Here is a 12854-nt window from a genome sequence, read left to right on the forward strand (position 1 = left end):
ATGTGTGATGACGATGAAACCACTGCCCTTGTATGTGACAATGGTTCTGGGCTTTGCAAAGCTGGGTTTGCAGGAGGTGATTCCCCCAGAGCTGTATTTCCATCCATCGTTGGACGACCTCAACATCAGGTCAGTTGGTATCAAAATGAAAGTGTTTGGTTTGGGGGGTTGGTTTGGGGTTTTTTTTTGAGACTTGAGACATGGCAGTGAGAAAGCATCAGGCTTATTTCCATGGGCCCTTGTAAGAGTTCAGCATGTTAAGAACTGAAGGGTTGAGCTGCACATCTTTATTACTGTGAGGTAAACTTCATCCTTTGGAAAAGGGGTTCTTCAGCCATAAAATGTGGGTTATAAAAGAGCACGAGTGTTTTAATGGTATGAAGGTGTCGTATGGGAAAAAAACCTCAACTTGTTGGATTAATAAATACTTGCTGTATCAATACAAAGAGAAAAGACAGGCAGAACCCTGCTAACATGAGAAACCCAAAGAATGGTAGTATTAAGTTCCTTGTCTTATTTCAGAAAGTACAGCCCAATAAACTTCCAAAAAAGGTCGCTAGCACATCACTTTATCAACTCAAACAAGACTAGAGAGGATAAATGTGGCTTTTCTTGACCTTGGAAAGGGTCTTTCTGCTTGATTAGTTTTGTAACAGTTCCTTTATGAATAGAAAATGCAAATTTTTGTTCATTTTATTCATATCTGAGTCAGATTTTAATTCTCTGGTCTATAAAAACCCTTCCCTGTAGTTCTAGGTGGACTTTTGCTGAGCTACAAAAGTCTGGTTTGACAGGTGTAAAATACTAAGCATTTTAAAGAATTCATTTTGAACACCTCTGTGAATCATTGCAGTTGAATATCAATTGTTGAAAACATCCATTCTTTAGCATCTCATTGTTCATTGTCTTTTGGCATGTAACTTTGCACAGTTAAACTGCTTGGCAGCTGTAATCATGAATAAGTGATAAAAGTAAATTCTTTTTATACTACTTGATAAGTAATACTTTACCTTGTATGTTGTTACATTATTTGGGGCAATCATGATAGGCTTCCCAGTGCTTCCTATGATAATCATAGTAAAACTACTATTTAATAAGTGAGTTTTCTTTTAGAAAATCATTCTGGTTTATATAAATAAAAACTTTTTTGCTAAACATGTTTTTAAAAACCATTTAACTTCCAGCAAAGGGGAATCTCTTTGTTTAAAGGCAATAATAGAACTGCTTTAGGCAGAAAGTGCAACCAAATATATAAAGTAAATCTAGGGAGATGATATCTTTACCCCCTATAATTCCTTCTCTTTATTCCTTTGTGCAACGACAAAGAGCCCATCACTTGTGAGAACCATGAGTTTGGTGATGGCTGCATTGGTTGTGCTCCTGCAGGGGCATTAGTTGCACCAAGTGTGAGATGCCATCCTTGGGTTTTGAAGCTGCCTTGCTTTTCCTGCTGGGTTTATAGAAGGAGTTAGTATAGAGTAGGTGATTACAGATAAATTCACATTTTAGTTCCTTGCATGTTCTGGGGTATGTCCTAGAACAGCAGTAGCAGGTACAATATTTCACATGAAGTTGTAATTTACAAATGATATTGTCTCTAATGTGTGTGAGGTACTGCAGTAATATTAGAGTGATGTACTTTGCAGGGTGTTTGGTGGGAATGGGTCAAAAAGACAGCTATGTAGGGGACGAAGCACAAAGTAAGAGAGGGATCCTGACACTGAAATATTCCATCGAGCATGGAATCATCACTAAGTGGGAGGAGATGACATGGAAAAGGTGGGTGTTGATTTTCAGTGTAATAATGGAGGCATCATTTTATCCAAGACATGCAGTTTTGCTATTAACCTTCTTGCAAACCAAAGGGAAAATCCTTGAAGAATTTTCCATCACAGTATAGGTAAAGGGATACAGTATGCTAGTACAGGAGGTCTTGGTACTCCTGGAGTAACTTTTCATTTTGAGTAAATGCTTACTGCTCATCAGAGTTGGCGGTATGGTATAAAAGTATTTTATGCTTTATACATACTCTTTTCAGTCTTAATGTACTTACTGAGGCAGAACATTTGACAATGTTAGAATGTAGTGAAAGTAAAACAAAAACCAGGTTGTGATTCATCAGAGGTGAATCAGAGAAATATCAAAGATACATTATTGATGTTGGGAACAAAACCTGGGAGGTGAAGGGGTGATTTTCCCTCCCCAGTCCTTGCTTACATGAAATGATGATGGGTGATGCCCACATCTTGTATTGTATATGACATTCTCACTGTCAATTAAAGAGGAAAAGACAGGTTGGCAGCCAGAGGAAAGACCTCTTAGTGAAATGCCCACTTAAGGATGTCCCTCACCAGACAGTGAGGTGTGCTCAGGGGAGAAGCTGGAGAGCAGGAGGAGTCCTAAGGGCACTCTCACTCTGCTAAGTACCTGGTATCCCACATATCCTGGTCTCTTCAGGAAGCATCTGAGTCTGTATATGGATGTAGTGTACCTCCTCCATGGAGACAGGATTGCAATTCAGTCCCTTGTTGCCTCCAGGTGACATGGTATAGGAAGGAAACTCCAAAAGCAAATGCTTCTAGTAAAGTTTTCCCATGGAAAATACCACTGAAAGGAAGACACAGGGCTGGTGGTCCATGCTCACACTTGATGTGGTGAATATGCTTATAATACATATATCTAAAGTCATTTATTGTGTCATATTCATGAACCCAAATTGGTAAGTGCAGTGTTCCAGATGAACAGACCAAAGTTGATACAGGAGCAATGGGAGATCCTGGGTTCGTATCTGGAAATAAATTGCCCATGTACTCCTCTAGATGGAAGCACAGTATTTGGATTCACTATTGCTCTGCTTGCTGGAGGATACCTTACTCCTTTCTGCAGAGTAGAATCTACCTCATACATCCCGTTATGTTGTTCTTCCTCATAATTTTCCTGCTGTCTACATTCAGGAAGAAATTGTATTTCCCTTTAGGAAAAAACCCATAAATTGGAGATCACTATTTCATGTTCTTCCCTCAGAAACTGGTGTCTGTATCTGGAAATTGTCCTGTTACTTGTATGTGTCCTTTCTCTGGGTAATGCTGGATGCTAGAGCGAGCTAAAATCTAGGTAGGAGAAGGAACTAGAGAAGGTGAAAAAGGTGACATGTGCTTTACTGTTGTGTAAACTCATGGCTAGGTTGATTGTTTTTAGGGTGTAATGTGGTGGAGGCTTCAGGCAGTGCTGTAATTCAAATAGTGGTAAGATGGGTTCTTGTTGCTTGAACTTCTCGTTGTTTCTTAAATGGGTGAAGGAATTACATGTGAAAGTGGGTCCCTACTAAAAGCAGAATGATGTAGGAACAAGAGAATTACTGGGTAACGTGCCAAAAATGGGACAAAAGCATAATAATGCAGTGTCCAACCATCCCCATGTTACAAAAAGGGGGGTCACCAAAGGATTAGGCTGAATGTGCATGTGTGTGAGAGGAATCCAGAGCGAGGATGCTGCGGGACGCGCAGACATCCGTGTGAATGGAGGAGGAGAACATGTAGGCGATGAAATGAAGCATTCTTCTGTGCTTCAATTCACAATATTCAAATTGGGACTGCTCTGTTTTCCACTGGATAATAATACAGGGCATTGTACATCACTGTTAATCTGTTCACAAGCAGCTGAACTGACGATGTATGGGAGGGAAAGCATTGGGATGGAGCATTTTCTGGCTCTAGTGACTACGTAAATGTTTAATGTAACTGTTGGAATAATTCTTCCTCAGTGATTTCTCTTTGCTGTTGTGCTTGCTGCTTGCATTTAATACTCATGACCCATAAAATCCAACACCTAACTGTTTGTTTTTGTTCCTTACAGAATATCATTATCCATTAATGTTATGGTTATTAGGTCAAATCTAATGGGCTGTACAGTGCTTAATTGTGCCTGATTTTGAGGGAAAGCCTGCAAACTGCCTGAGGTTAAGGCAGGATCCTGCTTTATGAGTCCAGGTTGTTCCTCACAGCTGAAGCTGAGGGCTGATAATGTTCTTAATGAATAATTCCAGCTCTGGACAGCTGTTGAGTTTATAGGTTCTCCAAATTCAGACATCTTTTTTCCACTTATGTTCATTTTGAAGCATAATAATACTTGTTTCCAGGATATTAATCGAATAAATGTATCCATAAACTATCCTGATGGTGATGGGTTTTTGCTCAGAAATAAGCTTATTGGGTCAGGCAAAGCTGAACTAGAAAGAGGAAAAAAAGAGAAGTAAGGGTAAGAAAGAATTAAATGAGAAGATAAGAAATATTTCATCATGTTACTGAACAGTCTGTCTTTGACCTGGCATCAAGAAGAAAATCCCTTCAGTTCCTCATAGTCGGAGTCCTCATACTATCAGAGCCAGCATCGTTTGATACAGGTAGTGCCTTCTAACATGAAAAACATACTGTAGTACTTTACAGACTGTGACTAAGAGATTTAGCTGCTCTATAGTAAGTGAGAGTTTGATTCAGGTTTTACTGGCTGAAATATCTGTGGCATAAAGGGCCTTTTGCTTTGGAAATAATTAGATTTCTAAAAACCATCTTGGTAACAACTTGCAGCTGGATCAGTCTCCAAGCAGCTTGAAGTGGAGAAGCCTTTCCAGGTCTAACAGTTCAGTGCCCAGCTCAGCTTCTGTGTCAGAGTGTTGGGGGTGGGAACTAACCAGTGCCCCTGCTTAGAAAGGATGAGCTGTGCTCCATTTAGGGAATCTAACTGGAAGGACTCCACTGTGTAGGTTATATTCTGTTGTTACATACTGTAGAAACCCAATGGGTTTGGTTCTAAACCAGTTGAATTGGGCAGATTCACTCTTGCATGCTCTCTTTTGAATATGCTCTCTGTCTATTTTGATATGTCTGTAAAAAAAAACCCAATAATTACTCAGCCTCTATTTGAAAAGCTTTCTGTGTAGTTTCTGTGGACATAAGAAATGATTGTCAGCACACTCTTCTAAAGTGATTTTCCTTTTTAGATTTGGCATCATTCTTTCTACAATGAACTCCGGGTTGTGCTGGAGGAACACCCCATCCTGCTGACCGAGGCCCCCTTGAATCCAAAGGCCAACCATGAAGAAATGACTCAGGTAATCTCTGAATCAGAGAATCCCAGACTGGTTTGGGCTGGAAAGGATCTTAAGGTCAGCCAGGTCCAACCCCCTGCCACAGGCAGGGACACCTTCCACTAGACCAAGTTGCTCAAGGCCCTGTCCAGCTGTGTCTTGAACACTGCCAGGGATGGGGCATTCACAATGTGCTGTGCCACAGATCATTGCTGCATGGAAGCAGATAAAGTAGAAATAGTCCAGGGTGTTCAACTTTCTTCTTAAAAAGGGAGATAAGCCCTTAGGGTTGGTGTGGGTTAGCACAGTGATTTAAGCCACAATGAGAGAGCAAGAGTTTGCTGCTCATGCAATATCAGATTTCCAGATGTCCCTAAAACGGTTTGTACTTGTGTGTGGCAGTGATATATATGCAACTTACCTCTTAAAACTTGAAGTAGTTTTTTTTGTTCACCAGACTGTGTGTGTTCAGTTCTGGAAGTGGGAAAGCTGGAGGCAAAGGTGGCTTCTGATGCTGAGTTTCAGTGTGAGATAACCCAGGAGTCGTATCAGTTGTTTTGAAGGAGTGATGAGTCATTGATGTATTTGAAAGTGAGGTTTGCAAGTGCTGTAACACAGGTTATGTACCAGCTGAATCACACTTCTGTGTGAGTTTTGGATCAATGATGCCTTTCATGTGCCTACTTCAGGCTACCAGGAGCTCAACCTTTAGTAGCTCAACTCCTCAGCTCATGCTGCACCAGCTCCTGCTTTCTACCATGAAGAATGTCACTTTATCAACACTTCTGTATCAGACAAAATGCAGTCATTGTATCAGAAATGTGCTTTTTGGGGAAGATTTGAATAACGATGTTTGAAGACCATCATGCAGATGACTGCGGAGCACCTAGTTGGAGCACCCCTTCAGGGATCAGGGGAAAAGTGCTCAAAAACTGTAATGTTTGTGCTGGGAAACCAAGTTCTCTGAAGCATTCCAACTTAAATGATGCTTTGCTAAACGTTTCTGCCTGTGACATAGTCTAATTTAGCAAACTCAGATCAGAACCAAAAGTCAACCTCTGAAGTCTGTATATTTTTGAGCAGCCTTCTGGCCAGAAGTCCACATTATAAATTCAGCCAGTGATGTAACCAGAATAAATTGTGATTTAAATACAGATATAGGTATCAAATCACCTGGGAAAATCAGATGCAGCTCTGCACTTCCCTTTGTGCCAATTTTTGGCATGTATTTCATAGGAAAATTATGCATCACTTTAGCAACAGTGTAAATAAACTAGTTAAGTAGTGAGCTTGACAGCACACATTACTGGGAGATAATACAACTGGGAGATAATAAACAACAGACCATAAGAAAAACCTAGTTTATAGCAACCAGAAAGCGTGGTTCATACAGTAGACGTGTCTAGGACTGTTTTTCTGTCATTATACTGCAATGATAAATCCTGTTTTCAAGATTGTTTAAAGGCTTATTGTTTATTCTTGATTGCATTAAATTAATTACATTAACTATGAAATACCAGTAATTTGTGTATTGTTTAATTGAAAGCATACTTTTCATTAAAAGTAGACTTCCTTGGCAAAGGGATTAGCTTATGAAATCCAAAGTTTAACCCCCTGATGTCAGTGGCTCTGATGGGTACAATGGTGATGGTGGAGTCACCATCCCTTGAGATTCTTAAGATGTGTAGACATGGAGCTTAGGGACGTGGCTTGGTGGTGGACTTGGCAGTGTTAGGTTTATGGTTGGTCTTGATTTTAAGGGTGGTTTCCAACCTAAATGATTCTGTGTCACAGCAGCACCACTAGTGATGGGGTAGCCCTGCCCCAAGCAGGCAACATTAGTTTAAGAAAGGGTACAGTGCCTGGAGTTGTCCAGAGAGTGTTAGTTCAGTGTGTGCCCTTAATGGGCTCCTTTAGCAGAGCCCCAGTGGAAGTCAAGCTGGAAACAAATGTTATTCCATCTGCTCGGATAAAATTGCAGTTTATCTGACACAGGAGATGGAAAGAACTGAAGCTTGTTAGAGGAGGTGGGGGATGAGACAAGAGAATATGGCTAAGGACACCATAAAGAGAAAAGAAACTGTTGTGTTTGCTGAGGGGGCAGAATGAGATGTAATGGGTTCAAACTAGACCAAGTGAGATTCTAGCTAGACACCAGGAAAATCCTGCTAAAAGCAAGTATAATTGCTAGATCGTATTGTAGTGATAGGACAAGGGGGAACAGCTTTAAACTGAGAGGGGAGATTGAGATGAGATCTTAGGCAGAAGGCAACATGGTTTAGTGCAACGTGTCCCTGCCCATGGCAGGGGAGTTGGAACTAGATGATCTTAAGGTCCTTTCCAACCCAAATCCCGTGATTTGTTTGCTGGAGGAATTTGTGGATGCTCCAGCAGAGGAATTTTGAGACAGAACCAAAGCTGTGTCAGAAATGGCAAATTATTCCTTGAGATAGGAATAGAAGGATTATTCCTCATGGCTTCTTCCAGCTGTGTCTTCTACACATTTCTTAATATGTGTGTATAAATTATATATAAACCTTAGGTTGCTGCGTTTTTGCAGTCCTGCCATCAGGGTAAAAAAGTTATCCCAAGGTGTCATCTTCAGTTCTTTTAATGAAATCCTAAAGAAAACATAATGTGCTGTTCACAGGAGGGGACTTGGAGTAGTAACTGGCAGTATTCATTAAAAAAATAATAGATTCACTGTCTCTTCAGATACTTTTAAGTGCAGATCCTAAAGGTTTTAATATTCTTCCTTCCAGATCATGTTTGAGACGTTCAATGTGCCAGCCATGTACGCAGCAATTCAGGCAGTGCTGTCTCTGTGTGCATCTGGAAGAACAACTGGTGAGTCATTCTGGGAGTTGTGTTTTCCTCCTGTCCTTCTCTTGTGGATGTATATCTTGTGGATATATGTTGATTATGATGCAGCAGCTGTGTTTTAAGAAGCACTGATAGCCCTGTGGAGACTGAAGACTTCCCACCATGCTGTGCAAGTACCTCTTTTGTTGTTTTCAACTTCATGAAGGGTAAGGGTATAGATTTATGGATGTCTGCTTCAAAAGCTCAACTGCCTACAGCTCAACTACATGAACAGATGAAGAATGATACAGTTTGATACTGCCCTTAATTGCCCAGCATGGAGATGAGGCTGTATCTTAACTAGATTGTTCCAAACCCATGGTTCCTTCTTTCTTTAGACCTACCTCTATTGTTAAGCTCTATTCCAAGCAGGAAAAAACCAACCCTTCAGTAGCTAGATGAAAATACTTTATTTAAATGTTGAATTTCTATCATATAATGATGTCTGCTGTTAAGCGACCGTTTGAATTAACATGGAGGTGTTTTCTTATTGCCATTAAGAGTCTGATCAAGCATTAAGACAATAAATTACTTCTTAGCAACCCTTGAGTCTTCATATACTTTGAAAACAATTAAAATACCATCTGTCTTTGTAGCCTGATGCCACAATATGATTTTGTATAAAAAGATCAGCAGCTTACAGGAGTTGTGATTGTCATAAATACTTGTTTTCTGTTTAAAATTTCACTATTTGTGTGCATGTTTGGGATCAGAAATGCCTGATTCATTTGAGTGGAAAACACGTACTTCATTTCCTAGCCAAGAGTAACACGGGCTGTGCGCAGATAAACCATTGCTGTATTTTCCCTTATGGGGTGGTTTATTTTAATGGCAGATTCCAGTTTTTAGTTTTATAGATAGGTTTTTATTCACAGTTTGCACATGATTTCATGTCTGTAAGGTGCTGAGGGTGCTCTGAAATGAAAGCCTCTCCATACGTGTAAGATCATTGTTGCTGGTGTCTGTTCATCAGGAACAATACAGTCAATTTGCTGAATGTTACATGTCTTCTTTTCCCCAAGCTGCTTAGTTTGTGGTAATGACTTTGTCTCATGTGAATAGCTCTTTAGTTATAGAAATGACAATGTGAGCATCGTTGTTGTGTGGTTCAGTTGGGAATATGGAGCATGTCCTTCTTCATGGGAGGGGGGTTGGTACTGGATGATCCTATGGTCCTTTCCAACCCAAACCATTCTATGGTTCTATGAGTCTATGTGGAGAGCCTGCATCAGTGGAAAATAACAAGCTTATCCTGTTCTTTCACTTCCTAGGGATAGTTTTGGATTCTGGGGATGACATCACACCCAACATGCCCGTTTATGAGGGCTATGCCTTGCCCCATGCCATCATGAGACTTGATCTGGCAGGCAGAGACCTCACTGACTATCTCATGACGATTCTTACCGAGAGAGGCTACTCCTTTGTCACTACAGGTAATGACTTATGCTTTGGATGCTCTTTACATACGTTTTTTCTATTACTCATCTTCTTATGAAGGAAGTGTGTATGAGGCAAGAACTTCAAATTCCCTGTCCCTAGGTTGGCCTGTTAGCTGATGGGGTTCTCCTGACTTTGGCTTTCAGCACGTATGTTGAGCATCAACGATGAGGATGCCACCTCATTAGGAAATCCCGTGTCACTGACAAGTATAACTGGTTGTTGGTTTTGATATTATGCTTCTTTCACAGACAAAGGAACAAAGTTAGTAGCTGGTAATGGATGAACCACAAGGTTTTGTGACATAAACATGTAAATATTAATCTTTACAGTATTCTGTAGTACAGTACATCTTTTATTTGCTGATGAGTGATGCAAAGGGAAAGTGATGTTGAGCCAACAGAGAGGTGAGAATCCAATCAGCTGTGTGACCATCATGAACTCAGGGAAACATGCATAAGAAAACCTGTGTCCTGGCTGTCACACTGTATGTTGATTAAAAACTTGTTGGCTGTCTGCAGCAGAACGGGAGGTTGTGAGAGATGTCAAGGAGAAGCTTTGTTATGTGGCACTGGATTTTGAAAATGAAATGGCAACTGCTGCTTCCTCCTCCTCTCTTGAAAAGAGCTATGAGCTTCCTGATGGACAAGTCATCACCATTGGGAATGAGTGGTTCCGGTGCCCGGAAACTCTCTTCCAGCCATCCTTCATAGGTGGGACAAGACTGTTCTTTCTAGGGACTTGACAGAGAATGAAAAGAAGGATTTCTTAGGAAGTACAGACAACCTTCAGCTGTAGGAACTGAGGTGTTTATTCTCAGATGCCCTTAGATATACGCAGCTTCTATTGACTTAATGAATTCTTTAGAAGCCATGGACACTGTGTTTAGAAATACCTGAATCGAATAGTTTCAGTCTCTTATAAGTGCAGTAGAGTTTCTAAGATGATGTTTTAGAGCACTGTTAGAAGATCATGCCATTTATCTGTTGGAGCAAGTCCAGAGGAGGGCCATGAGGATGATAAGAGGACTGGAGCACCTCCTGTATGAAGACAGGCTGAGAAAGTTGGGGCTGTTCAGCCTGGAGAAGAGAAGGCTGCGTGGAGACCTTATAGCAGCCTTCCAGTATCTGAAGGGGGCCTACAAGGAGGCTGGGGAGGGACTCTTCATTAGGGACTGTAGTGGTAGGACAAGGGGGGATGGGGTTAAACTTAAACAGGGGAAGTTTAGGTTAGATCTAAGGAAGAAGTTCTTCACAGTGAGGGTGGTGAGGCACTGGAACAGGTTGCCCGAGGAAGTTGTGAATGCTCCAGCCCTGGAGGTGTTCAAGGCCAGGCTGGACAGAGCCTTGGGTGACATGGTTTAGTGTGTGGTGTCCCTGCTCATGGCAGGGGGTTGGAACTAAATGATCTTAAGGTCCTTTCCAACCCTAACTATTCTATGATTCTATGATTCTATGATCTTGACTGGCTGATACATAACTGCACAGTGCTGCTTATGGGAGTTTTTAATCTAGATACTGCTTCCATTTATTGTTTTATTATATTAATCTGTAATTTAATCTTAGAAAATCAAATCATACATTATTTTCCAGTAGTTTTATCTTTAGTGTTAGAATTCCCATTCTCTCCAGTGGATGACTGACACTTTATGTGGGAACTCATGGGAGTTATGTGGTAACTCATGCTGCCCTCACAAATTTCCCACTTCCCACTTAAATTCCTCTCTCAAGGACTGTGCGAAATGGCTGCAGGCAGTTTGGCACCATTTCCATTGCACTGAATGGTGAAGCTATGTTTGTGTGTAGAAAGGAAACTATTCAAGCATTAATATAGCTGTAAGTTCTGTATTTGAGCATCAGCAGGAGAAATTCTCTTTAGCAGATAGAGGGATTTGGCTGCCAGAAGCGTAGCAGGGATAAGTTAGTGCTCAACAGTGGTCAGAATCAGAAATGTAGCGATGGAAATCAGGGTTTCCTGGATCACAGATCTTGGCCAAGGTGTGTGTGTTCATCTAGTTAAAAGGTCGGGTGCTTCAAACTGTTTTCCCAGGACTGTATCTGGTCTGTTCCTCTTCTTTAGGAAAAAATAGTACCAGAAGTTAGCTCCACCGTACTGGCGTTCACATTAAACTAACACCTCCAAAGCAAGGTAGCTCACTGAAATGCCAGGTGGGTTTCTATTGCTAGCTAACAGCATCATAAATGAGTATAAACATGGCAAACTATTGCAGTAATGCCTCATTATGAATGTTTTCTCAAATGTTAAATAATTCTTTTATTGATGAGCTACTGAATTATTTTATACAGGAGCTGTGTGGAATGTCACTGGGAGCAAACCCAGCATGAAATCAGAATGGGGATCTTCATTCCCCTCAAGTGTATATTGGTTGTATAATTACTATGCTGAGATTACAGAGAAGGTGAGGAGTATGTCCTGTCTTTGTCCTTCCTCTCCTAAACATCACATAACTGGAGCTTTCTGAAGGGAGACAGCTTGGACTGGTGAACCTTCCTCTCATTTTAACAGTAAGAAACAGAAGGGGACAGAGAGAAATATCATGTTGAAACTTCTTTCTACTCAGGGATGGAATCTGCAGGTATCCATGAAGCCACTTACAACAGTATTATGAAGTGTGATATCGACATCCGTAAGGATCTTTATGCTAATAACGTCCTCTCTGGAGGAACCACACTGTATGCTGGCATTGGTGATCATATGCAGAAAGAGGTTACAGCTTTGGCTCTGAGTACTATGAAGATTAAGGTAATTTTGAACACTTAAAAAACCCAACCTTTTGTTGGAATGTTAGATCTTATAAACAAATCAAAATGTCCATAAGAGAATGTCCAGGTCTTGCATCCCAAGTCCTGATGTTAAGAGAGCCTCAGACAGCCTGCTGAGTTAATACCTCTTCTCCTCCTACGAGCCAAAGCAGAATTAAAAGAGGGATTTGAGAGGTACAGGAATAAAGCCATGGGAGTTGATAAGGTAATTTTGAGAAAATGTGAATCAACAGTTCAAAAGAGAGTCATGGAATCATAGAATCAACTAGGTTGGAAAAGACCTTTAAGATCATCAAGTCCAACCATTAGAGTCCCATGGGATTCCCAGTGAGATAGGGCTATGAGGGAGAAAAGGGATACTTGAAGACACCACAGAACAAGAAAGGTAGGGATGAACCTAGAGAAGATGGAGCTGTAGGTACTAAAGGGGGCATGAACAACATGAGAACATACTGGGAATATTATAGGCTTTGGGGCTTACCTGTCAGTGAAAGTCATTAGTGATAAAGGTGGAAGAATGAATCCAAACTCCAAGCAGCATGCAAAGCCTGCAGCTTGTTAGCTGCTTGGAAGGACCTTCTCAGCTTGGACTCCAGATACTGTATAGTGAAACAGAATCATAGAATCACAGAATGGTTTGGGTTGGAAAGGACCTTAAGATCATCCAGTTCTAACCCCCTGCCATG

The 12854-nt window shown here is 40.9% G+C and overlaps 1 protein-coding gene across 1 annotated transcript in view; it reads left to right on the forward strand.

Annotated features, from left to right (window-relative positions):
- The window catches only part of ACTA1 (actin, alpha 1, skeletal muscle), a 13642-nt gene continuing 788 nt past the window's right edge, over positions 1 to 12854 (forward strand). Inside the window, 9 exon segments of the mRNA XM_010013337.1 lie at positions 1 to 129; position 271; positions 1647 to 1759; positions 1762 to 1779; positions 5000 to 5110; positions 7849 to 7933; positions 9220 to 9381; positions 9907 to 10098; positions 11967 to 12148. Coding sequence (XP_010011639.1) covers positions 1 to 129; position 271; positions 1647 to 1759; positions 1762 to 1779; positions 5000 to 5110; positions 7849 to 7933; positions 9220 to 9381; positions 9907 to 10098; positions 11967 to 12148 — 993 coding nt within the window.

Source organism: Nestor notabilis, unplaced genomic scaffold (assembly GCF_000696875.1).
Source record: "Nestor notabilis isolate BGI_N333 unplaced genomic scaffold, ASM69687v1 scaffold8424, whole genome shotgun sequence".
Lineage (NCBI taxonomy): Eukaryota > Metazoa > Chordata > Aves > Psittaciformes > Psittacidae > Nestor > Nestor notabilis.